Source organism: Balearica regulorum, chromosome 15, assembly GCF_011004875.1.
Source record: "Balearica regulorum gibbericeps isolate bBalReg1 chromosome 15, bBalReg1.pri, whole genome shotgun sequence".
Taxonomy (NCBI): Eukaryota; Metazoa; Chordata; class Aves; order Gruiformes; family Gruidae; genus Balearica; species Balearica regulorum.
In genome coordinates, this window is record NC_046198.1 from 602,699 (window position 1) to 628,501 (window position 25,803).

The 25,803-nt window shown below is 50.6% G+C and overlaps 2 protein-coding genes across 7 annotated transcripts in view; both read right to left on the minus strand.

The window, feature by feature from the left end:
- Positions 1-14,000, minus strand: part of C15H8orf33 (chromosome 15 C8orf33 homolog) — a 33,520-nt gene extending 19,520 nt beyond the window's left edge. For 3 of the 5 annotated variants that reach the window (XM_075768022.1, XM_075768023.1, XM_075768021.1), the window contains exons 1-7: positions 13,748-13,996; positions 10,505-10,642; positions 8,485-9,203; positions 7,023-7,113; positions 6,771-6,917; positions 3,108-6,646; positions 1,894-2,703 (exon numbers count right to left, since the gene is read on the minus strand). In XM_075768022.1, the coding sequence (XP_075624137.1) occupies positions 6,450-6,646; positions 6,771-6,917; positions 7,023-7,113; positions 8,485-9,203; positions 10,505-10,571 (1,221 nt within the window). In that variant the 5' untranslated portion in view covers positions 10,572-10,642; positions 13,748-13,996 and the 3' untranslated portion in view covers positions 1,894-2,703; positions 3,108-6,449. Of the gene's footprint in view, positions 1-1,893; positions 2,704-3,107; positions 6,647-6,770; positions 6,918-7,022; positions 7,114-8,484; positions 9,204-10,504; positions 10,643-13,286; positions 13,470-13,747 lie in introns of all 5 variants that reach the window. The other 2 variants (XM_075768024.1, XM_075768025.1) reach the window with 2 other exon arrangements.
- A 997-nt stretch (positions 14,001-14,997) lies between these two features.
- AMDHD2 (amidohydrolase domain containing 2) lies at positions 14,998-23,358 on the minus strand. Of its 2 annotated transcripts, XM_075768019.1 has the most exons (11): positions 23,063-23,358; positions 22,372-22,508; positions 21,526-21,665; positions 21,101-21,155; positions 20,475-20,687; positions 19,276-19,364; positions 18,785-18,929; positions 18,415-18,522; positions 17,614-17,682; positions 17,064-17,165; positions 14,998-16,674 (listed from the first exon to the last, which is right to left on the minus strand). In XM_075768019.1, exons 1-11 carry the CDS (start codon positions 23,143-23,145, stop codon positions 16,586-16,588), a joined length of 1,230 nt encoding a protein of 409 aa, XP_075624134.1. In that variant the 5' UTR covers positions 23,146-23,358; the 3' UTR covers positions 14,998-16,585. The 2 variants fall into 2 exon arrangements, with proteins under 2 accessions (XP_075624134.1, XP_075624135.1); XM_075768020.1 differs by lacking the exon at positions 17,064-17,165.
- Between the last annotated feature and the right edge of the window lie 2,445 nt (positions 23,359-25,803).

Consider the following 25,803-nt stretch of genomic DNA (forward strand, 5'->3'; position numbering starts at 1 on the left):
GAGAGACAAAATTCTCAGAAGGAAGAGAATGCTACCCGCTCCCTGAACTAAAGTACCAATGTCCTTCCTTGACCTGGGAGAGACTCGAAAGCCTTCGCATGTACCCACACGTTCTCATGCTCATGGATGGCACCGAAATCATGTTCTGAGCTGACTGCATCTGTCATGCCGTGCACCCAGGTGACCACGCTCAAAAACAGCTCCTGAATCTATCCCAACACATAGCCTTTGCTGAGAAATAAACAAAAACTCTAGCAGTTTTGGCACTAATACTGTTCCAAGCAAAGTTGAAGTTTCCCATTTCACTTCAGTGGCTGGGCAACTTACTGACAAGTGCTCGTTTAGGTTTGTTTAGGTGGTGACTTCTTTCTCACTGCTCCCAAAACACAAAATGAAGAACAACAAAAGATTATTTCTGCTACTTTGCTTCTGCATGAGTACTGTTCATTCCATATATCAAAGGAGCTTATATTAAAGTTTTCAGCCGTCCAAAAAAGGATCATCTGCTGCATCAAGTCTGAAAAAAGTGTACTCCCTTTTTCTAAGCAAGTGAATGTTCACTGAAGCTAACCAGCATTATATTAAACTGTATGAAAATAGTGACCACAGCACCTTTTCTCCCCAATTTGTATTCTGCAAACATACTCATCTTTAACCACAGTAGAAAAACAAGTTAACGCTGTTATTTTGCAACACGATCGATCGATTTCCATAGTGAAAAATCATTGCTATTTTTTGATCTGTAATAGATCTAATAAAATAGCACCTTCTTCAGTAAATGAAATACGCCAGTACGTAAATAACCACTTGAATTACTCTTTCTGCCCACATACTCTACACAACATTCTCACAGTTTGTACATCTGCCCCTCTGCCTTCAACTGGATGTACCGATTCCCTCAGATAGCTCTGGCAGCTTCTGAAGACATAAGGAGTTATATTGTCCTGGCTCACTGAAAAGGCTGTTTACAGAAGTGCCTTCATTGCTAAGAAATCTGCTATTGATTCTTTGGCAGGGCGCAATTACTGACATCAAGGTCTAGCTCTCCCCTCTAAGGTGATGGCTTCGTACTGGAGTTCCCACCTCAACCTAGAACGTGCTCAGTGGCAGAGCAGGACATTGGCACTGCAAGATACGTGTCTCAAGAATGAAGAATATAAACAGCTGCTAGCATAGAGTAACACAGCCCTGCATAGCTGCCATGAAACCCTGTCATCTCAAGGGCAAAATCTAATGTATTGCAGTGAGGATGACGATAAAAATATAAAGGCATGCATCTTGATCCATCCCCTAAAAAAGGGTCTTGGCCAAGGCAAAGAGAATTTCGCAGGTTGCCGATAGTGACTCTCGTGTTTACAGAGTACACTATGCATGATCATCATGCACAGCAGGAAAATTACAGAAGTATTTCCCATGGCTCAACACCATGCCATCACTAGATAGGTATTTGCAGAGCTCCTCTACCCTACTGGGCCAGATCCCTAGCTGGGCAAACTGGCAAAATGCTGCTGTACATGCGGAAAGTGGGAGACTTGTAACAGCTGAAGAGCAGCACAATTTCTTGAAGTAATAAATGATACCTATTTCTATTAATATAGGAAGGAATAATTTACATATAGATACACACACACGCATAGATGCTAATGCCAACATTGACATCTTACACATGTAACGTACATACAACTCATGTCACATAGAGCTGTCTCTGAATGCCTGCTTAATGTTCAAATATACAGTGCAAAAACGGGAATGTGTTATACTTCAAAATTGCGAGACTTCCCCCCCCACCTCTTTCCCATCCAAGTTCATGGACTATGCACTTCAACAGGATTCACTGCCTCAGCCAGGAGCTTTAGGTCTGGTTGAGTCTGAAGGTCTTTGTAAGCCTCATACCTGAACCCTCGTGTAGCTTGACAGATACTGAGAGCGTGCTGCCTCCTTTCCTGAATGCTCCTTCGTTTCAGACATAACATCAGCGCTTCTGTGATGGTGATGGTGGGACTTCTGATCATGGTGGCCATCTCGTTTCCTGGCTTCTGAGTCAAACAAGACGCGGGTTAGCCTGTCCAGATAGTTCTCCAGCTCTTCCTGGGTGTGCTCCAGTTGTTTGCCGACATTACTGGGGAAAAAGGAAGAGGATGGCGGGGGGCTTCTGCTTTCCCTCTCCTTCTTGGCCTCTTCCACATGTGGGTTATGCCTCATTAGAAGAAGCACTATGATAAGCAAGATCAGGCAGAGATACACAACCCAGACTTCTTCCATCTTGGTAGTGAGATACAAGGAGCTGGTAGTGCTTGCTGATGGGCAAAAGAAAGAAGGCAGATGGGCCAAATACAGTAGATGGTTAGCGCTTCCCAGCCGTCAGCATCCACAGGAAGGACTGTTGCCAGTAATCAAAGCACCGTGGTAGCTGATGTCAAAGTTCAATTTTCTAAAGCAGCTTCGCTTACAAACCTTCCTGCAGTTCTAAATACAAAAGCAGCACAAACAGCGAGCGGCAAAAAAATTAAGTAAAGAAAACAAAACTTCGTCCTTAAAGTAACTTCAGCTGTCACAGCTCCATATGGTCTTAAAACAGCAGTATCTCTCCTCTTTTTTTTGTTAAGAAACTGCAGGTTCAATGCTTCTTACTCTTCAAATAACTTCCCTACACTACAGTGTTCGAATTGTTGTCTTGCTTGAAGTGGTAAGCTTTTCTTCTTCCTAATTCAAAGAAAAGATAAGTTAGGATCGAGGGTTTCCTTCCCCAAAGGAAGATAATAGAATATTTTATCCTTCAGGGGTTATTAGATGCTGAGTCTACCCTCAGCACTCCTAGAACAAATTTAAGTGACCGAATGGAATATTAGTCACCCTGTGTTACAGATTCAGCAGGACCAATTTATTGGCTTCTGTCTGTCTTTGCTGGTCTTGGCAGAGGGAGTCCTTGTAGAAGTGGCTGCTGGGACTCAGGAGATCATTTCAGATGAACGTTGCGGGGAGATCCTTTGTAGGCTGTTCCTCAGTGACTCTGCCCCCGATTGCTCAAAGCAGAAGACGGGCAGCCCAGGGACCAATAAATGCATTTCCACTGACCAAGCCCAGGGAAAGGGGTTGGAAGAACTTACCAATTAGTGCCCAGCATCCAGGTTAACAGCCAAAACGTAAGCAGGGATGAGCAGCCGACAGGACAGGGCCAGTCTGCGAGGGGGGGAGGCTGGCCATCGGCTGCCCTCTTCCCCCCGGAGGCAGAGTCTGTCTGGAATGTGATTGCATTTCCTAACCTTTGCTAGGGGGATCTTTTTATAGATGAGGGTTCCAAGCCTAAAAGGAGCAGAGATCACACCCAGATTTCTGCTGCATCTGTGTGGAAACATTCTTGGGCTCACCTTGCCACAGACACAACTCTAAAATTCTTCACTTTTTTTCCCAAAGTGAGACCCTTCCTCTGCTTTGCTAAGCTGAAACGTCTGAGAAAAGTTACAGCATTCCTTCATCCCATCACACTTTAGAAGCTGATCCTCCGCTTTCACTTTTTCAAGACCGACGCTATTAAGCAAGTTTTGCTCTAGAGGCACTGCTGTACTTCACACTCCCTTTTTGCCTTGTGTGTAACTCATTCCTGAGGTGAGAACCATGCTGGACGATCTTGTAAGCAGTTTGCTGCCTGCAAGCCTAGGCCTGGCACTGCTGCCTGACATTTAAGTGGACAGTCACCAAAGAGATACGGTACTGCAAATCCAGCCACCCCTTTTGCACCGATCTCAAACACGTGGCACAAAGCTAAGGAGAGGATGCAGACAAAGACAGGCAGGTCAGAACTGAGCTCAATTTCCTTAATGCAAGAACACTGGAACAGAGAACTCCAAGCAGATGAGAACGTCTCCTTGCTCCCTCACTGCTGTCCATCATCAATGCCTTAGGGCACGGACCATACCTCCAGCCACACACATTACAGTAACCAGTAGAGCAAAGCCCTGCCCCAAACCTGACACTGCTGTATAAGATATGTCACTGAAATCCTAAAAAAAGAAATGCTAAAAGGGGAAAACATAATTTTTTAAAAAACATCATTAGGACTGCATTGTGACTCCTATAAAGAGGAATGGACTAATGGGGCAGCAGCAGCATTGCCTAACTTATAACAACATTGCTTGCCTCCTTTCGAGAAAATGATAATGCAGCAGAGATGCTTCAAACATTGCAACGTTTAAGAGTGAATGACTGCTGTAATTTCAGATACAATATAGATGCAATAGAGTTGTGTCTTGAAGACACAATCACTAATGAAATAACTTGGGCATATCTGTGAAACTTGGGAGGCATCACCTTGACTATGAAAACAGGGAGTGAACACAAAAGCAAAATGCCTTGTCCAAGATGACCCAGCCGACCTGTGGCACCAACCCAGCTGACTCTGGTCTTGCACTCAAGTCCACAGGTCAAGCGTGACAACACTCAGGGCTATGAAGTATCGCATCCACGAACGTTTGCCTTCCAAGTGCTCCAATGAAGCACTGCAAAGGGAATACAGGCTGGCTGTGCAGGTTGGCATTATGTGAAGACCTCTGAAAAACCACAGGAGCTGTTCACATATTGGAACACATTTTTCTCTGACCTCTTTGGAGATAAACTGGCTGGACTAGGTAACACCAAATGTCCACCTCACTGGCATCTTTATTCTAATTGTGAATGCCTAATGAATAGTATAAGCACAAAGTAATTATGTACAAATGCTTTCCAGGATACTCCTGCAGCCTTCCACAGAGCAGGATTTTATAATGCCTTAGCAACTCTAGATTCACCTAAAACAAGACCAAGAAAAAAATAACTATTTCCCAGACATACACTGCATAACCAGCTAGGAAAGAAAACAGCTGTAGTTCCAATGTCATGTACAAGATGCTCTTTAATCTTAGTAAATGGCACAAAACCACTAGAAGTTTGACAACACCACAGCTTTTGTACGTTTAATATAAAACCCTGGAAATCCAAAAAATACTGTATAGTGTTGTTCCACACAGTCAAAGTAACAGCAGTGCTCCTCAGCAAGTAAAATAATAATCTGCTAGCCTATTGATTTCCAGTTTTAACCCACTGATTTCCAGACTTAAAAGTCTTCTCTGCATATTTCTCCTCATCAGATATGTTACCCAGGTTCAGTTTCTCCTTATGCCTAGACAAGCATTCTTTAAAATATTTAAGACAAAAAAATATCCTCGCAGATGCAACTGACTGCATCAGAGGTTAGAAATAAAATACTTTTTTTTTTTTTTATAGCCAACATCAGGTTTTTGAAGTCTTTCCCAGGAAACATTTTCCACCGTCTCTCAGTGCACCTTGGAATCTGCCCACACTCCATTTCTCACTCCTCACAGAGGATGACTGACTGGACTATAAAAAGGAAGGGAAGCACTGCACCCTAGGGACACCTGATACCATGTTTCCTTTTAAAGGACTTCTGCTCCTTCAGCTTTTTTAGGCTGAGTGGGGAAGATTTTCTGCACGAACACAGGAGATGGGTTCAGCAGCTGAAGTAGTACTGAAACACTGGAGACATACACTCAACTGTTCAGAAAGCAAAAATTTAGTAGAAATCAAATGCAAGAGAGTCTTTGGGCTCTGGCAGTTCATTCTGCCACCACCCAAGGTTTGGCACGTAGCTGATTTATCCTCCGAGTCACTGGTGGTTGTAACTGGGCTACTTATAAACCTACTTTTTTCAACTGATTGTGCTTCCTTCCTAACAGGGCAGAACCTGGCTTCAGCAAGAAAAATCTGACCCTATCTGGAAACAACTGTCCTCACTTCCCTAGGCTAGAATAAATCAGCGTTTGCTGTTCTCTCCTAAGTCTATACTTGACAGTTAAAGAGATGAATGAGCAAGGATGATTCCCACTTATTTTCCTCCAAGATCCTGAATGCGTACCCTCTAGATGGCAGTGATTATACACACTGCCCAGTGCTTTCTGGATTCACACACTCACACAGAGTGGGAGCATTCAACTATCCAGTACGCTTATACTGCTGGATCTTCAGAGAAGCTGGATCTTCATTACAAACCATTCCCATCGCTGCCTCATCTGGTATAAAAGGTCTGCTCTATTTTAGAGCAATAGGACAATGGGAAAATCTCCTGGTATAGAAGACAGATTCTTAGGTGAATGTCAATTCTACAGGAAGAAAAACAGATCCTTAAAAAACAGCACCTCTGTGCTGATCTTTTGCAGAGATGCCTTTCTACAGTGCGAGGACAGAGGAGTACTGTGGAGATTGAGGCTTGGGGTCGCATGCGTAGTAGGCAGATCTGTTTTAAAACTCTAGATACAGCACTCTGAAAGAGGATCCTTTCTTTAGGAAATACAGATTCTTGCATAACATTTTCTACTGCACAGCATCTTTCCATCATTCTTAAGTTTATAGGAGATTTGGCACAGTTTTTAGCCACAGTTTTAGTCTATAAAACCTTCCTACAAGAAGTTAAAGCGAAACTCTTCTTGGGAAGTTGCAAATTTGAATGAGCCTGTGTTAAGTGTCCTGGGTGACTCCAAAGGGGACCCTGCTGAATCTCGGCTTTTCCTGCAAGCTCCTGAGCGCTTCTGGATGAACTGGCAGTTCTTGTTGCGGATGTCTCCCTTCACTTCCACGACCCTGGCAGATTTCACAGCTTAAGGAGGGGAGAAAAGAGCAGGAAGAGATGTTTAGTCATCTCATTTAGTGAAGTCCCACTCTGCAAAGCAATACAGAGGGCCTTTCCTCTTCACTTCCCCCAGCATGCAAAGTTCTCCTACCTGTTTCCATGAGCTTCAGCTCTTTGCACCGCTCCTCCTCCATCTTCTTCCTATAGTCTCCAAACATGGCTCTCATGAGCTGACGTTTCTTCACCAGTGGAGCCTTGCCATTGCGCAGCGTCTTGATCGCACGGAGAGCCTCCTCGACTGAAGCAGCGCAAATGAGAAACACCAAACAGTTTGACTCCCCACTGGCTCTGCCTCCGCACACCCTTCCGACTGGGGAGATCTCTCATTTAATTGAATACTTACCCTGCTTTGGAGTGGATTTCTGTGTCTTCAGGCCAAGTTCTAGCTGTTCCACACACCAGTCCACCTCTTTCCACAGCTGGTCATCTGACTGCTACGCAACAGGGAGCAGAGTGAGCATGAGGAAATAAGTCATCCAAAAATTAGAGCAGCAGTTGCTACACAGGAAAAAAGGTATCTGTGTAAAGTCAGGACTACTCCAAATTTCATGTTCTGGTGATCACTTTATAGACTTCATGACATTTTCCCTATAGTGCTTTTCATTGGATAAACTTAAAGCATTGGACAAATGTTAAGTTGCAACTCGCTGCTTCTATTTGATGGATTTAATATTTGGCTGCCATTCAGATGATGCCGTTTTTTGGAAAGCTGTCTAGGGCCCTTCCTCTGAAAGAAGCTGTCAAATCAACTTACAGATGGGAGCAATAAGCATTAACAACAAAAAAACCCTACCCCCAAACCTGCCCAAATCAAAAAGCAAGCAATGGACAAAACCAGAAGCTGAGTCTTGGTGTCTCAGCCCCTGCGTGCTTGCTCAGCCTCAACCAGAAATGCAGAAGGGACCTGAAGCCCACGAAGATGGAAGAAGCCAAGTCCCATTGAGCAAAGCCAGCTGGCTAACTGAGCAGTGGAAGGGAGAGAAGCAGGGCTGCATCCCAGGGCTGACACAATTCTTAACTGTTATGCACACGTAAACACTAAAGCCCTCACACTGTCTCCTTTTCCTTATAAACAGTCTCCTTCCGATGGACTTCAAATCTTTCCACCTTTCTGGTGGATATTAGGAAAAAATTATTCACTGAAACAGTGGTCAAGCATTGGAACAGGCTGCCCACAGAGGTGGTGGAGTCACCATCCCTGGGGGTGTTCAAAAAACATGTAGACGTGGCACTTCGGGACATGGTTTAGCAAGCATGGTGGTGTTGGACTTGATGATCTTAGAGGTCTTAATGATTCTATGTTCTCAGCAGTGTTTATTGGTAGGGTTGTTGGTGAAATGCACCAGACCCTGCCGCAGCCTTGGCTACACCAGGTAGCAGCTCTGCACCTCAGCTTTGCTATTTGCACTACATGAGCAATTCATCCTACCCAACAACATGCAAATCAGGGGTTGGTGCCTGGTTTAGCACACACAGTTACCAGTTGGCACTGACTGAGGACAGTTACCTCCATTTTTTATTTTTTTCAAGAAAACATGGCACCCAGCTTCCCAGGATTAGCCATCACAAGTCTAAACATGAAACGTCTCAGCACAAGTCTGAAGCAGACAATGAAAGACCATTAACTTCCTTTCCACTAGTTAGGTTCCTCAACTGTCTAACAGAGAAAGAAAACAGCTGCTGTAAGAAATAAGCAGCAATCCTTGTCTTTCAGCTTTCATCTCAAGCCCGTATACTAACTGTTAAACTATGCAAAGAGATAAAGTTTCTCTGTTGCTCAAGGGATCCCATCAATATTTAAATACCTGAGAGGTCTCATCCTGGTGGGAAGTATCTTTATTTTGACATCTGTTAGCTTCTGCCTTTGCCTTCCTGTTGATCTCAGTTTCTTCTATCTCCTTTTTACTGACAGATGGTTTTTGTTTCTTCTTCTTTTTCTTCTTCTGGGCAGCTCCATCTGCTGTGGATTTTTCTGTCACTGTCTCATCTCCAGGAGCAACCTCTGGTTGGGGGATCTTTAACATGACATGGCTTCTATCCTCTTTGGGTGTACTACCTGTAGTTTCAATCAACTCTGGCTTCTGTGAGGCTGAAACACGGAGCATACCTGCTGATTCAGTAGGCAGTGAATTACTCAGCACTTCACCATCTGCTGTACCCTCTGTATGCTGGCTTGCTGGAACTAATGGAACCAGAGGACAGTCTTCATCTGGGATGGTAAAGTTAAAAGCAAACTTGTGTTCTTGTCCAGAGGCAGCAAAACTCAGGGCTCCATTCCAGTTCTCCTGCTCAGTGGGTTTTACATTGGTTTCTGTCTGCTCAGCACCAGGGACTGCTTCCAAAGGTGTGCCAGCTACTTCTGGGTCGATCTCAGAAAGTGTAAAATCAAATCGGAAGCTGTTGTCAGATGACACAAACCACTCTGGCTTTGCCTCAGAGGTTTGGCCAGATTGTTTCCCATGTAGTGCACTGTCTGAAGCCTGCCCATTGCTTTGCTGTACTTCCACATCACCAGGTTTCATGTCTAGAAAAGATAAAGAATCACAGAATCACGGACTGGTAGGGGTTGGAAGGGACGTCTGGAAATCATCTAGTCCAACCCCCTGCCAGAGCAGGATCACCCAGAGCAGGTTGCACAGGATCACGTCCAGGCAGGTTTTGAATCTCTCCAGAGAAGGAGACTCCACAACCTCTCTGGGCAGCCTGTCCCAGTGCTCAGTCACCCTCAGAGTGAGGAAGTGCTTCCTCATGTTCAGATGGAAGTTCCTCTGTTCCAGTTTGTGCCAGTTGCCCCTTGCCCTGTCACTGGGCACCACTGAGAAGAGTCTGGCCCCTTCCTCTAGACACCCACCCTTTAGATATTGAAAGTGTTGATCAGATCCCCTCTCAGTCTTCTCTTCTCCAGGCTAACCAGCCCCAGCTCTCTCAGCCTTTCCTCATACCAGAGATGCTCCAATCCCCTCATCATCCTCGCAGCCCTCCGCTGGACTCTCCCCAGTAGTTCCCATCTGTCTTGAACTGGGGAGCCCAGAACTGGACACAGAACTCCGGATGTGGCCTCACCAGGGCAGAGCAGAGGGGGAGGAGAACCTCCCTCGACCTGCTGGCCACACTCTTCTTAATGCACTCTAGGACACCATCGGCCTTCTTGGCCATGAGGGCACACTTCTGGTCATGGAGAGCTTGTTGTTCACCAGGACTCCCAGGCCCTTCTCTACAGCGCTGCTTCCCAGCAGGTCAACCCCTAACCAGTACTGGTGCCTGGGGTTATTCCTCCCCAGGTACAGGACCCTACACTTGCCCTTGTTGACTTTCATTTGGTTCCTCTCCACCCAACTCGCCAGCCTGTCCAGGTCTCGCTGAATGGCAGCACAGCCTTCTGGTGTGTCGGCCACTCCTCCCAATTTAGTATTGTCAGCGAATTTGCTGAGGGTACACTCTGTCCCCTCATCCAGGTCATTGACGACTATGTTGAACAAGATCAGACCCAGCACTGACCCTTGGGGCACAGCACTAGCTACAGGCCTCCAACTAGACTCTGCGCTGCTGATCACAACCCTCTGGGCTCTGCCATTCAGCCAGCTCTCAACCCAACTCACTGTCCACTCATCCAACCCACACTTCCTAAGTGGGAAGGTAAGATAAAGAAATAATAATGTTTCTATCAATATGTCAGTTTCCTACTACAGGGATGCCACTGCTACTGCAACTCCCTCTGTAAGGCCCTGCCGCAGAGAGACGATCCAATCAAAGGCTGCAACCATAAAAAAATCTACAGAAGGGAACCAAATGTCACTGTCCCCTGAAGGGACAGTTCAAGCTCACCTGCTTTCTCCATGCTCTTCTGATCCTCAGCCATCTTGAGACGACAATTCCTGAACATGTGGTTCATCTCTTGTTGCTTCTTCACAAGAGGAGTCTCATGGGAGCGCAGGACCTTGAGGATATGCTATGTCTCCTCTGCTGCACTCAAGAAAAAGAAACAGATTATAGTGGGCCTTACAAACCATACTGTGGGGTGCTGATGATGGGGTCTCCTCTGAACGTGTTCTGTGTTCATACCACCTCTGACTAATCCATAACTGGCATTCAATTGAAAGGAAACTCCAAGTGCTTCTAGAAGCTGAAATACCAGGAAATGTTCTTAAAGGGAAAAAAAAAAAAAAACCCAGTACATCTTAACTGCTTACTATATACATTAAGAATCTTACACTGCAGTAAGTGCACTACTAACGGCACAGAAGCTGCACAGGGCTTAACAACCCTTCCCCCAAAGCAACTCACAAATCCAAGAGCCCAGCTTGGTGCCTCTTCTCTGGAAAACTGGAAGAAATCTGAGTGAGTAGTAAGGACACCCTGAAAAGCAGGACTCTCGCTTGACTCATGCGAACTGGCCTGACTACAACAGCAATCCCAATTCCCTGTGTCAGAGCAACTTCTCTAAAAAGCATAGTTGTTGCTCTGTGACAGCAGTCCCCAGAGTCCTCGGTTTGGAAACTCCAGGTACACAGAGTCTTCTAGTGTTTCTCTCACACATTTCACACCACAAAACAGCTTGATGTTCTAGAAGAGTATTTTGGAATGGGCACACCCCCACCTCTCTGCTGCAGAGCATCTCCCCCAGAGTCTCCAAAGGAGATTATCTTGCAGATCCAACCCTGAAAGTCCCATGCTAGGAACAGAGTGACAGCACGGAAGTGCGAGGCAGAAATGATGCAGTGGGGCTACAGCCACCCAAAAGAGTGGGATGTATCTTCATAGCACCTGTGTGTCAGGGTCCTGAGCACACATTTCCCCCTACTTCAAGGGCTTCAGCTGGCTGCATTCAAGGCCTGCTCGCTACTAAGAGCTGTTACAAAGAAAGAGCTAGAAAAAGCTTTGGGGGAACCTCTCCCCTCCCTCACTTAGGAGTTATTTTAAGCTGAGGATCTCCCGCATAGTGCTGCTGCAGCCAGGCACCTCACCGATCCAGACCTTGACCCTGATCCATGGACTTGAATTCCTGGCTAGAGCTCAGATCTGCCTCATCACCGCAGACTTCTCTGGCAATCTGGACCCCAGGCAGAGCCCAGTTACCATCAGCAGTACTGCTTTGCTCTCCTGGGTCAGGTACTGTGCAAATGGGCCCTTTTCTGGCCACATCACTGTCCTGCTTGCCTTCTCACCATGCTCAGCTCCTTCTCCCCTCCAGACAGAGCCTTCCTCCGCTGCTGCCGGACACCAGGTACTGAGCACAAGATACAGGTGTAACAAAACAGTCTGATGCTTGAGCACAGTGTGTGGGCACATATTAATCACTGCTACATCCTCAGGTGCACCAGCAAACACTCATCCAGGCACTCTACTGTCATGGTTTAACCTGGCTGGCAGCTAAAACCACCACACAGCCGTTTGCTCACTCCCTGCCCCGGCAGTGGGATAGGGGAGAGAATTGAAAAGAAAAAGATAAAACTCATGGATTGAGATAAAGACAGTTTAATAGGACAGAAAAGGAAGATTAATAATAAAATTACAAAAGAAGTGATGCACAGCGCAATTGCTTACCACCTGAAGCTGATGCTCAGCTAGTTCCCGAGCCAAACTGCCTCCCAGCCCACTCCCCAGTTACATACAGAACATGACATCATACGGTATAGAATATCCCTTTGGGCAGTTTGGGTCAGCTGTCCTGGCCGTGTCCCCTCCCAGCTTCTTGGGTGCCCCCAGCCTTCCCATTGGCAGGGCAGTGTGAGAGGCTGAAAAGCCCTCATTGCTCAGCAACAACTAAAAACATCGGCAGCAACTAAAAACATCAGCGTGTTATCAACACTATTCTCATCCTAAACAAAACATCAGTGTGTTATCAACACTATTCTCATCCTAAACCCAAAACACAGCACTATACCCACTGCTAGGAAGAAAGTTAACTCTATCCCTGCTGAAACCAGGACACTTACAAAGGGTAACCACACCTCTCCTCCAGATGTTAAGTACTAGCCATCAGTAGGAGCAGGACATATGTCTTTATATATTTACAAGTTGGACTGACTGGATCGAACTGTGATCTTCTGAAAGGTATTTTATAGAATTTATCTTTCATGTAATTTCTCCTGGGAACAACAACAATGAGGAACAAGTTTCACAAAAATAAACCTACTGGCGTTTAAGGGCCAGACTCACTGACATAGTATTTCCTTAAGATTGGAAGACAAAAGCAGAGCTGTAGCAGAACCAAACAACATGTCATTAGAGGGAAAATGAGCAAGAATACAGAAAATGGGAAATGTCACAGGAATGGAAGATAAAGCTGCTTCCAGACAGCTAGTTCTTAAAGTTCAATGCTTTTACTTTGTTTTGTATTTAGAACAAATCCCATATAACGCAAGAACAGGAAACAAGTGGGAGAGACGAAAGAGAAAAATGTCCAGGTCTGCTAAATCAGAACTAAGGCTAGCATATGGCTGCAGACTGTGACAGAGGCAATGTACCTTGTTTTGGAGTTGGGTTGAGGAGATTGGCCTCCAGCTGCAAAATGCACCACTCCAGCTCATCTTGGAATGTGCCTTGGGAAGCCTCGGACATGGGATGGGGGAACGCACAGTGTTTAAAAGAAGCACAAATCTCTCACCTGCAAAACTGATGCCAAAACTGAGTTTTCTAAAGTTCTCTCCCCTCTTATGTGGGGTATCAGACCAGTGGGTCCTAAATCCCTTGTCTAGCTTTATGCTTGAGGTGTGCTGTGTAACAGCTCAATTTATACCACAGATCAGCAGCACACCGAGTGGGACACAGGCTCTGCAGCATTCCCTATCTGGAGGGCAGCAAATGAGCTCTCTTCATTACTAAAATTAGAGACAATAAACTCTTACTAGCAGTAAACACCCACTCCTGGCAAGCTGAGACTTCCCACAGATTGCCGCCTTTCTTTTTTCTCCTCCTCTTTTAAAGGCCCCAGATAGAAGATTCCTCATTTTTCCTTAAACTTATTCTATGGCATAGTATGCCTCCACAGCAGGAAGTTTCCCTCCAGCACACCTCTAGCAATACACAGAATTTATCTTTATGCTAAACACAAGTTTTTAAGTCTACCTTTGCTGTAGTTTTACTCTGCATGCCTCCTGCTAAGCAGTTGTGAAGTCAGGCTTAGAAGTCTGCGTGTGAACAAGACGATGGTTACAACGCATTAGGAAATGAAAAGGATCTTGCCTTCGCAGCCAAACGAGGCACCCAGGCGGTGGGGAAGGAGGCCCAAGCGCCAGGGCAGCCCTTTACAGACCCCCCCCGGGCTGGGGCAGAGCCGGGGCCCACAGAAGGGTCCTCGACAATGGCGGGTGGAGCAAAGACCGCCTCAGAACACAAGCAAGGGGCAGAGAGAGACCGAGCAGAGCTCTTACCCGCCGCACACAGGGCAGTCTCCGCGCCGCCACGGGGAGGAAACCGGGCGCCTCCGCCGCCGCCCACCTCCGGTCACGGAACAGCGTGTGGGCTGCCGGGCTCCAGCTCCGCCCGGGCCGGCGACGGCACCAGCCACTGCGCCTGGGGCGTGCCCGCCACCCCTCAGCCACCGGGGCCGAGCGTGAGGCGACCGCCGAGGCGCGGGGTGAAGCGGGAAGGGCCCAGCCGCCGTGCAGCGCCCAAAGACCTCCCCACGCCGCGGTCCGCCCGCCGCCCCTCCGGCCGTTTCCCGAGCCCCGCGCCTCCGTTCCGCCCGCCGCGCTGAGGGGAAAGCGGGGCCTGCCGGGGCCCGCCTCGCCCCTCGGGGCCCGGCACCAAGCACGGACCGGCCGGGGAGGGACGGCGAAAGGCCCCGCTGCCGTCCGGCGGCTAGGGGCTCGTCACAGACCGCCGTGGGCCGCCACCGGAGCGGCCCCTCAGCTCGGCTCGGGGGGGGCCACCGGCACCAGCACAGGCCTCCCCGGCAGCCTGCCCGGCCCTCCCGTACCTGCCCTCCCCGGGGCCTGCGCAGGGAGGGCCGGGTGAAGGCCCGCGGTGTCGAGCACAAAGCCTTCCTCCGAAACCGGGCGAGCCAAGGTTGGGACGAGAGGAGCCGAGCTCCCATCGCGGCGGTGCCTTTGTGCCCCCACGAGCTCGCCTCCCTCGGCCCTGAGCCCCACATCCCCACCGCCGGGACCGTGAGACCAGACCCCCCGGCAGCCTTGTCCCCGAGAAGACGCAGAGGCCCGAGGGCCGCGGTGCCACCATGCACCGCACAACGCCCTGGGCAGGGCACGGCCTATTTTCAGCAGACAAAAAGGGTAATACGCATGGACAGGTATTATCTAATTCCCTTTCTATTTTAGGTTTCCTTTTGATTATTTATTTTTTTAAATTAAAAAAAAAAAAAAAGACTCCTTGTTTCATATGCATTTTTTTCCCTTGGATTTGTTTCAGCAGCAGTCAGAAGTGCCCCCACTGAGATCTGTAATGCTGCAGGATGTCACATTTCACAGCACGGTATTTGAAGTCTCTTTCAAATGCTTCAACTCATGGAGGTTAGAGTTTCTGCTGACATTGGCAGTTGATGTTAGAAATTCTCCAAGGCTGCCAGTTATTCCAGCAGGGCTCTAAAGTGCTAGGAAAGCACTTCCAAATGTTGCTGTTAAAGGTTATAAAAAGGTACTGGAAAAATCAGCACATTTCTGCCAATCCCAGCCAGACTTTTGTCTTGCCTTACGACCTCCACCCTTTCTAATATCCTTGTCTAAGCCTCCCCTCACTTCAAAAAACTGTCTTATTAGTTTGAGGCTTCTCAGAGCTGGACTCATTGCAAGGCTTTTGTGGCTGCAGTAGGTTCAAAATCAGTATCAGTCCTCGCACAGAAGCGTCCAAGTGTCAGGAAAAGAGCTGACAGTCAAGTATTGGAGAAGATAATAATGAGCACAGGAATAACGAGCTATCAGCAACTGTCTTGAAAGGCCAGAATCCCACTGCAGTTCTCCTCTCCCTTAGCCCCTGAGCTGGACCGAGGGCTTGCAAGCCCATCACTACCCCTCTGGATGTATCTCCTAAAGCAAAAGCTTCCATCTGTGGCCTGAGGAACACCCAAACGCATCAGTTGATGCAAAGGCTCTAGTAGGTATGGCTGGGCACAGCGCTTGTAGAACCCATCTAGCCAGAACAAAGCATCTGGAGGAACATTGCTTTACGTGGCAGGCTGCTGTCCATGTCTCCAGCCGAAACCACGTGCTGTGGACTCAACGCCCATGCAGGGAAAAGGCACAAAGGACCAGCAATGCCTCGTTTTTCCTGGATTTGATCTCTGCCCTGAGGATTTAGCCCACACGGATTCACAGCCTCACAATGGCACCAAGTCAGCGAGCTGTGATAGCCTTGTTCCAGAGCACACACAGCAGAGGGACTGCTGGGGGATCAGAATGTGATCCTCAACTTCTGCTGACACAACAGGAACCTTTTAATGTGAAGAGCTGCGAGCTGAGCTGGTGGGAGCTGATGTCTAACCAGCCACAGCTGCCCAGGAGCGACGTGAACAGCAGGCAGAGGAGTGGAAATGGCTTGAGCCTGCCTCAGGCACAGGGCAGGTTAGTGTGTGCTGTATAAAACAGTGCAAAGGCTGAGACAGCTTCACACTACTGTAAGACGGTGGCAGGAGCACCTCTGTCTGGAGACTGCATGCAGGACAGCTGTGCAGTCCTCCAGGTTTCTCTGGGGACTGACAATCCCCCCCAACAGACCTGCCTGTTCTCCCCAGTCTACCAACTGAGCACCAACAAATTTGTTGCAGGCATGGCTGTAACTGGAAGCAGCGGTTGCGCTGGAAAACACAGCTCTTTGGTGTGAGGCTCCTTCAAGGGAGTTGCAGGAAGGAATTAAAAAAAAAAAAAAAAAAAAAAAAGAGAAGTAGGGTGGTTACTGAAGCTGCTAACCACAGTGCCAGGGAGCCTCGGAGGGCACCAGGACAGCCCAACATCACATGCCTAACGCATCCTGTCTCCAGACTTCCTCGCCTGCGATGTACGTGGCTTGCACATACAGACCGTCATTCAGCATCAGGAAATCTGCATCAGACAAGAGAGAAAGGAAGCAGCTGTTGGAGAAACAGAAGCTGAAGCTGGCTGAAGAGCTGGGCTCAGTGGGGAAGGGCTTCTCCCCACCCCAAAATGGCAGCAGGACGGCAGGGTGGTGCCATCCTTGCTATGGCAGCTCTGCTTCATGGTTGGCTGAGATGTGGGGTCTCTCCAAAGGGCTCATGAAACACTACCAGCACCCATGGGAAAAACTACTGGAGCAAAAGCCCAGGGCAAATCCCAGGCAGAGTGAGTCTCCCTGCAGCTCCCACCGAAGCAGGGGATGAAGATGTGTCGCAGCAACCCTTGCTTTACTCCAGCACCTGGGAGCCCTCACACCATTGTCCCCATACCAGTACCTCCTGTCCCCATACCAGTACCTGCATCTGAGTCGTAATTTAGTGTCCCCTTTTTGTGCTCAATCCCCAGGAGCTGGGCAGGATGCAGAGACGCTGCCTCCAACGCGGTCTCTACTGAGCACCCTTGGACAGAGAAGGGAGGAAATGTTAGGGCAGCAAACAGCCCTGTTGTCAGAGCAGCCCAAACTCCCCTGGCTAAGACAGCTGTCAACCTGGCAGGGACATAAGCTGGAACACCCTCACCACAGCCATATGGAGCTGGGGAGGGGAAACATCCCTACTAGAGACAGTGGGAAGAAGAGAACTGAATGCCTAGGGTATGGGGAGGGGGAAATCATTCACCTTTGTGAGAAAGGAGCAGGAGAGTTCACGTCTCATTAGTGCTACGGGTTAAAATGAAACCTCCCCTCAAAAAGGTGCTCATCTGAGGCCAGTGCTGCTGATCCCTGCCCTTCATATCATGTCTCGGCGAGAGGGAACGTGCCATGGTGGAACAGACACAGCTGGCAAGAGCGAGACCTTTTCCCACATCAACACAGGGAGCAGTAGCTTGTGGGCGAGGGTCACTTACCTGTGGCTTCTTGGAAGTGTCGCACACAGGTGTCCATGGTCGCCACACTACCGCTCAAGGTCTTTGTGCCTGGGAGAGGAACAGCATGGCACCAAGCAGGTCCCACAACTCATAGCAAGGAGAAGCGGGGTGGTGGGAAAGCAGAACATGATCAGAAGGGTCAGAAATGCTGGGTTGCATGAGGAGCAAGTTGAAGGGCCTGCAGCCATGGCTGCCGAGTGACAGAATGAGGCAAGAGAGAGCCTGTGCTGGCAGCGGAGGGACAGGCACCAGCACGTCACCCTGAAGCTCCACCACAAGACCAGCTGGACTGGGTGAAACTGACTCACAACACAGGCACCTGCTGCCAGAGACGGAGGAAAGGAACTGAGGATAGAATGGTCCTTCTCTGAAATACCTTCCCAGTCTCCAACTGCTTGCAGCTTAGGGAACTTAGCAAGAAGTGGTGGTTATAGTGAAGACAAGGGACAACAAATATCTGTGGGATATTCTCTGTCCTTTCTGACCCCGCTGGAACCTCTAGCATCCACGACACTGGGTAGTGAGGCATTCAAAGGTGTTGCAGACAGTTATAAACTGACAGATTCTTCCTTGCTCCACCAAGACGGGCCGCTTCCCCTCTTCACGACGTGCCTCATTCTGCCCAGGGCCAAGTCGCTGCAGAGCCATCGAGCACCAAAACCCAAGAGGGTGGCACAAGCGCCACCTCACACTGGTGGGCACTGCAAGCTGTGCTGAAGCTCTCCAGGAATAGGCACGAGGGGCAGCACCGTCCCCAGCGCTTTAGCAAGAGGCACTTACCTGCAATGTAGGTGTTCAGCCCATCGATCTCCACCACCTGCTGACCCAGCGTGTGCCGACCTGGTGCCAGCCCCATGCCAGCAATCGCATCTGTCACCAGCACCAGCCCTGAGGAATGCAAGGAAAGGAGCTACATTAGCTTTGCAGCTGATCTTGCTGCAGCTCTGAGCACTGCACTGTGCTTGTCCTCCCAGAGAGGGACCAAAGCATCTCTAGCCATGTCCGACCAAAGCGAGAGGGCTAGTGGATTAGCACGCATGGCTGTGACCTCTTTCAGGCAGCCAGGGCAGCGTGCCACAGCACTTGCGTGTTTTGTGGGAGACGGCACAGCACTCGGGATGGCTGGTGACACTGCGTGGGCCTGGCTCACCTTTGGGGTGGGCTCGGTGGGCGATTCGCAGGGCGGCAGGGTTGGTGTGGATGCCATCAGAGATCATGCCATAGAAGACCCTCCGCCCAGCAGGAATCTTGTCACTTGTCAGCAGCCCCACAATCCCAGGGTCACGATGGTGGAACTGCCGAGGGGAGAGAGGACAACCTGTGGAGCATCACCAGGACTCATGGGCTGAGACCCTTCCTCTCAGGGGACGCAGCTGCCATCTGTATCAAACAGTGCCTGGCAGCTGGGCACTCCATCCTGTACTGGACAAATCTGGGCATTTCCTCAAATTTCAAGAGTCTGCTACAACCTTGAATCTCTTTTAGATCAGGCAGCAGAGATGCGAAGCCAAGGGTTCAGCGCTGAAACCTCATTGCAAAGCCTGTTATGAAACAGGCTGTGGAGAACATGCATCTGCGGGGAGCAGGGGAGAAAGCACCGAAAGCAATTTGAGTGCAGGGCGAGTGCCCTCGGCTACTCACCGGCAACATGGCATTGAAGAGGTGAGTGATGAAGGTAGCGCCATGCTGCACAGCCTCCTCAGCCTGGGAGAGGTTAGCCACCGAGTGACCTGGGAACAAAGACCAACGTGTGATTTTTCCGCCCATTTCTCCGTTTATTTCCCTACAGGAGAGAGGACGCTGTGTCACTAGGGCTCTGCTCTGATGTTCCCCTGGGCTGAGGTGTCTGGCCATGACCGTGGGGGACTCTGGCAGTGGTGTTTCACCTGAACATGTTCACTGTTCACATCACAAATGTCACAAAGGCTGCCTTGCTCCCAGCAAGTTGCCTTCAGGCTGGGCTAGAGGTCCAAGGACATGCCTTTCTGCTGTCCTCAGCTATGTAATGGCTTTATAGAGAGCTGCCGAGGGAGTAGAGACAGCGGGGACTTCACCAAGAAAGAGTATGGGAATAAAACTACCCAGAAGGAAAATTCTGTTTTCCCCAACACGGACAGCAGCTCTAATGCTCTGTGGGCAAACTGTCCCTTTCCGTGGTTATGTGGCTGTGAGATAAGAGATGCTCTGCTGTATGAATGCCCTTCTCACTTGAGGTTTCATTTCACCCTGAATAACTCCCCGCCTCCTTTAAAAAAAAAAAAAAAAAAAAAAAAAAAAAAAAAAAAAAGGATTTCTGTAATGATCAGAGGCAAAGAAGAATTTGTGAAAGACAGGACAAGAAAAACGCAGCCAGTTTTAAGTCAGTGCCAGGCAGTGGAGGGAGAGGTCTCCTACAGCACTTCTGGTTGAAAACCAGTTATCAAAACTCAACAGTAACCTTTGGAAATTATTTCACCTGTCAAACAAGGCCTAAAGTGGTTGAACTTCAGAGTTTGAACCCTTCCACATCGTCAACCTTCAATGACATCTTTATTCAAGTAAGACAGCTATTCTTTCCTGTGTACTTACAGCACCAAATGCTACCTTGTGTTAAACCACTGGGGCTTTTCAATCAATATGAAGTTTGGCCCTTACCGTACAAAGGACGACAGATTCGCAACGTCAAGTGAGGTCCCCCTTTGTGACAGGTCTGTCGCCTCCATATAGGCCAGGCAAAAGAACATCCCACCCATCCAGTCGCGCTGAGACACTGCTAGAGATGCTGCAGCCCCGAGAGAGGGGCTGTCTGGCCTGTGTGGTGCAGGGAGACAGAGCCTCCCTCATCCTCCTGCAGCCCTTACCAAGTGAGACACAGATGCCCCGCTTGGTGAGTTCCCGGATCACCTCGCTGCTCCTCTTCATCTCTGGGGCCAGGGTGACTATGCGGACACAGTCCAGGGAGCCATAGGTGGCAAGAAGGTCCTGGAAGGCACCTTCCTTAAAGGTGCGGAGGCAGTGCTCTGGGTGCGCCCCTTTCTTCTCCTTGCTGATGAATGGTCCTTCCAGATGGGCCCCTGCCCAGACAGGAACACAAAGCCATGACCCTTCCTCTCCCCACCAACCTGCTGTATCAACCCTGCTCCAGTCTAGCTCTTGCCATTCTCCCGCAGCAAAACTCATGGCTCAGGTAACTCTGACCTCAGCACAGTGAAAGATGCAGTGTTAGCAACTGGCCAAGCCGCCCCGCTGCTGTTTCCCTGTGGGGCCCAAAAGGGCTGGAGCGGTGCGTGTACGATGGCAGAGACCATGGCAAAGGCCAGGCACAGGTTGAGGGAGAAAGCGGGTATGTGCCCATCTGTGCACCCTTCCCATTGAGAGAGCTCCATCTCTCATCTCTGCTGTCCCTGCAGTAGCTTCTTTCCCCTCAACAGTGAGATTGCTACCTAGAGTAGCACCAGAGAGGGTAGTGAGGGAGAAAACCACTTACCCAGGATACCTGCTCCGTGGGCTCCACCATTTCTTATACTGATCTGAGGGAGAACCTAGAGAAGGGGGTTTGTCAGACACAGCACCCCAGACACAACACCCCAGCCTGCCAAAGCAAGCCCAAACCTCAGGTCCAGAGAGAATTTTGTAGCTGGATCACTTGGGACCATCAGCCACACACGGCTCGCAAAGAAGAAGCCAGCTGCAAGCCCCGTTGTGCAAAGCTGGCCTGGGAGACATTGCTGTCTCAGCAGTCTAAAGGTTAAGGGCAAGAAATCCAGGGGTAGAGTCCAGCTCCTCATGCCCATGGCTTTTCTGCCAAGGCAGTTATCCTGGTCTCAGCAGACCCAGCCTTGGCCCTCTCCCCTCTTGGTACCAACCTCAGCCCTTTATGGCCCTGCAGATGAGGAGGAGAAAGTCATTTACCTGGTGGTACACAGATGGAGGAGAGGTCACCAGGGTGGGACAGAAGGAGGTCACTCCATGGGAGAGGATTTTCTGACTGACCAGGTCAATCCCTGATTTGAAGTCATCTGTAGCCAGGGAGAAGTCCACCCCAAAGCCTCCTGCACCATGAACAAAACAGAGATGAAGCTGCAGCCCTCCACCCCCAGTGGACGTTTTCCCACCTGAAGATGCCGAAGAAACATTTTGCATGACCAGAGCGAGCCGCTCCATTTGTACAGTACTGACCAGAAGCAAAGGGCTCCACCAGCACTTCTCCTGTCCTATGTTTGCAAGGCTCTGCGAGTACAAATCCAACCAACGCTGTCCCGCTGAAGTGCTTTTCCCCACAGCATCTCAGCATTTTGCAACTTTGTATTTTGATGCAGGGCAAAATCTGAGCATTCCCCACTGGAGAAGGGATCTAGCTTCCAACATAAGCTACCATGGAACAAGCCTCTTGTGATCCTCAGGCAAGAGCTGCTGCAGGTAAGGTTTGTTCCCTTGAGAAGCCCTGCTCTGTCCTCCTCACGTCCTGGAAAGGGTAGGGTGGGCATCCTGCCACGCAGGGGCAGGGACTGTGGATGAAAATGAAGTTAAGAGGAAAGTTGGGCTAAAAACCCCACCCAGCCAGAAGGGATCAATTAGGTGACAGCAGCAACCGTGGGCAAAATTGTTCTTTATCATTAGTTTGGTGATTCACATCTCCCCTGAGCAGCTGAAACACGCTTGGTCACAGGCAGTACACACACAGCAGGGTCTGAAGGTCAGTGATGGACAAACCTGGGACCCCCCACCCCACTGCAAGCGTGCGTGGCTTTGCCGTACCATTGATCTGGACATCGATGAAGCCTGGGGCGATGATGCTGTCCTTGCAGTCCAGCTGGATGTCAGCAGAGCCCTTCTCATCGAAGAAGAGTTTCTCCGGGTTGAGGATCTTCCCCTCTCGCACCCACAGGTCCTCCCTGAAGGGACACACACCAAGCTCCTCTGCCATCTGCGGTGCAGCACACGGGAGCAGGTGGCCATGGCTGCAGTGACAGGGGTGGCCTCAGGCAAAGCAGACCCCGCTGGCACCCTCTGCCATGGAGTCTCCGATGTCTACTAGGGCAACGCTGCTCTTCCAGCAGTGACACAACTGGGAGCCCTCTCTCTGCCAGGCCTCTGCTTTACAAAACTCATGGGAATGGAATTTTCATGGGCTGCCCATCAAATGTGGTGGTGATGGCCAAGGGGCCCGGGGCTGGCAGAGGAGGCAAAACATAAGTGGAAAAAGGGCACAGAAATCAGGGAGTGAGGGACAGCGGGAGCGTGGGGGGTGACAACTGAGATCTGCTGCTCTGGGGGACCTGGGGACAGTCCTGGGGCGCTCCAGGTTCCAGGTCAGCTCTGCAGCCCGGCCGTGAGCCCAGCACCCCCCAGCACTCCCCGGTACCCCTGGCAGCCCCTGGTACCCCCAGTATCTCCGGTAGCGCCGGCAGCCCCAGTAGCCCCCGGTACCCCCGCAGCCCTCCCTCACCTCTGGAGCTGGTGGCTCCTCAGGATGCGGCAGTTGGTGAACTGGACGATGGGCGCGTCCGAGACGGATTTGTTGGACGGCATCGCGGGGCTGCGGGAGCCGGCGGGAACGGGGGACCCGCCGGTGACCGGGGTCAGGGGCACGGTGAGCGGGGCAAGGACGCCGCTCCGGTGCGAGCTGCCGCCGCGGGAACGGGGAGCCGGTGAGGGGTGGAGGGGCCAGAGCACCGCCCCGGGGGCAGGCGGCGGGTAGGCCCAGGCCCAGGCCCCCGCCCCTCCCCGGGGCGCCGGGCCGACGCGGTGAAGAAGAGGCCCGGCCGGGCGGTGTGGGCAGGCCCCGCCGCGGGACCCGGTCAGGGCCGGGCCCGGTGCAGCCCCCCCTCCCCTCCCTCCGCGGGGCAGCGGCGGGGACCGGGACACCCGGGGGCGGGGCCGGGGGCGGGGCGTAGAGCGGAGCGAACGCCGGCCTTATCCCGCGGCACCGGCTGGTTCCCGGTCACGTGAGCCCGCTCAGCTGACGCGGCGGGATTCCCCACCCGCCCCGCCCCGCCCCGCCGCACGTGAGCATCCCCCAGGGAGCCGCCATCATGGGAGGGGCGCCGCCATCTTGAGGGGGTCGGCGGCTCCGCAGAGGCGGGACGGCTGCTGGGCTGAGGGGAGCGGGCAGGTCCCGCCGCCTCGACCTTGCTTTGAAAGCTGGCGGTGGAGGAGTTCCCTTCCACAGCTGTCCTCGGGCCTGAGGTCTCCTGCTGGCCCACCCCGGCATGGCGTCAGAGGTAGCTGTGGGGACGATGCCGCAGAGAGATGCCAGCCCTTCCCTGTCCGGGAAGCCAGGGAGGTGGCAGGCCACCCCTGTCCTGCAGGCCCGGGGTCTTGCTCAGCCTGCTGCTCTCCCTCCTTACAGTGAGTGTCTCGGGGGATTTATTCTCTGGGTCTGGTTTAATCACACTAAGCATTAAATAGAAGTGAATGATGTTCCCTATCGGAGCCTCTAAGGGGGTTGGCAGCAGCATACGATGGTGTTTCACTGCAGCGTGTAACATAGAGCTGATGGAATGCTCCTGAAAAGGTCTGACAGCAGTGGGAGCAGCGTGTGTCCTAAGGGAACCCACCCGACCAGGGAAACTCCAGGTGAGCCCACCTGGTGAGCCGAGGGAAGCTGGAGAGGGGTGAGGAGGACCTGCTGTGCTGACCGTCCGGGTGTCAACATCTGCTTGACACAACCACTCCCCAGGACCTTCTTCCTGCCAGTCTGCACACACCTCCTGCTGCCTCTTGCTTTATGCTCTGACGAGAAACGTTAGGGGGAAAATATTTTTCCACTGTGTCCACTGACTGCAAACTGGGGCTCCTCAGCGCAGGTGGTCCAGAGCATCACCACTTGAGAACCATTACTCAGCCCCAGGACACATGAGTAAGCCCAAACCACCTTTATGTTCACAAGCTCACTACTACAAGCTTACTACTACCTGCCATCTTCCAGCCAAGGATCCCGCAGCCCTTAGTGACCCATGACGCAGCTCTTGTACCAGCACTGTCACCACTAGCTGGGCAGCCATGTCACATGCCAACGGGTGAATGCCTTCGTGGAAGGAATGTTACCTGCTATTACTTTTTCTCAGCCAGAGAGGTCAGAGGAGATGAATTAGTGGTTCCTAATGGCTTGTAAGTCTGTGAATTTGTGAATAAGTAACCTTGGCTTGAATGGCCACAGTGGACTTGTTCCTCTCTGGGGAATGGCTGGAGGAACCGCTCTGCTTGCTGTGGCACACCGCACACGTACGGGACAGCACGCACACCATACCATGAGAGGCCAGCAGGCTACATCCACAGTGCAAGGAAGCAGCTCTGCAGGCCTTGCTTCATCTGCCTCGTGGGATTTACTTCTTGAATGGTGACCCCAGGCAGACCCAGGTGTGTGGGATGGACCCGTCCCAAGGAGCAGCTCATCCTTGCCCCCGAGAGCTGGTAGACGAGTGTTGCAAAGCATGTACCTGCTTGGAAATCTGGCTGGGCACAATAATAATTACACTAACAAAATTAAATTTGCACTGTTTATTGGCTCAGGCAAAGTAAGGTTTCTGGAAACCCCCCCTTCGGTGTTCCTTTCTCAGTCTCAGCAACAGGGAAGGAGTTCACTGCAAGCTGGACAAGTAAGTCATTACTTCTTTTACATGTTACTTTCTAAGCTGATAGCCTTGCTGTAGGCAGGCTCTAAGGTCATTTGACAAGTCAGCAGCAGCCTGGGAGAGAAGACAGAAAGCTTGTTCTGTGCTCTGCAGCCAGGCCCCTGCCTTTTCTCTCCAGCAGTCTGTGCCACCGGTGTCCTCATGCCTGCAGTCTCTGTGGCCAGAAGGGCAACAGCATCCAATCTCCAAAACATTAAAGGCAAGTACTACACTTTATTAAAATTAAAGCCAGTGTCCCCAACAGCCTAAGCATTTACTCTTAAATGTCTGCTGGCAGATGGTTCCATTTCCCCTCCGTCCTCTGCTCCACAGGGACTGGTGTGTGCTGCAGCAGCCTCCACCTAGCACTTGCACTCGCATGTTTATCCCGTTTGGTGTCTCACGGTGTCGCAGAGGGAGTCAAGTGTCCCATCAAGGACTGTGTCTAGGCAGGGTGCTGATGTGAGCTCTGCTGATGAATCACACTGAGAAAAGATAAATGATGGGGAATGTAATTGTGTGTGAACGTAACATCCCCGTCTGGGCAGGAATTCAATTTTAATGAGGTTTTATG

Coding starts and splice junctions, on each gene's coding strand:
- AMDHD2 (XM_075768019.1), bottom strand. CDS start 23,145: ATGCCGTCCAACAAATCCGTCTCGGACGCGCCCATCGTCCAGTTCACC. Junction 17,683..18,414: donor GCTGAACACCTACATTGCAG/GTAAGTGCCTCT, acceptor TTCCTCTCCCAG/GCACAAAGACCTTGAGCGGT. Junction 16,675..17,063: donor AAATTACGACTCAGATGCAG/GTACTGGTATGG, acceptor TGTCTGATGCAG/ATTTCCTGATGCTGAATGAC.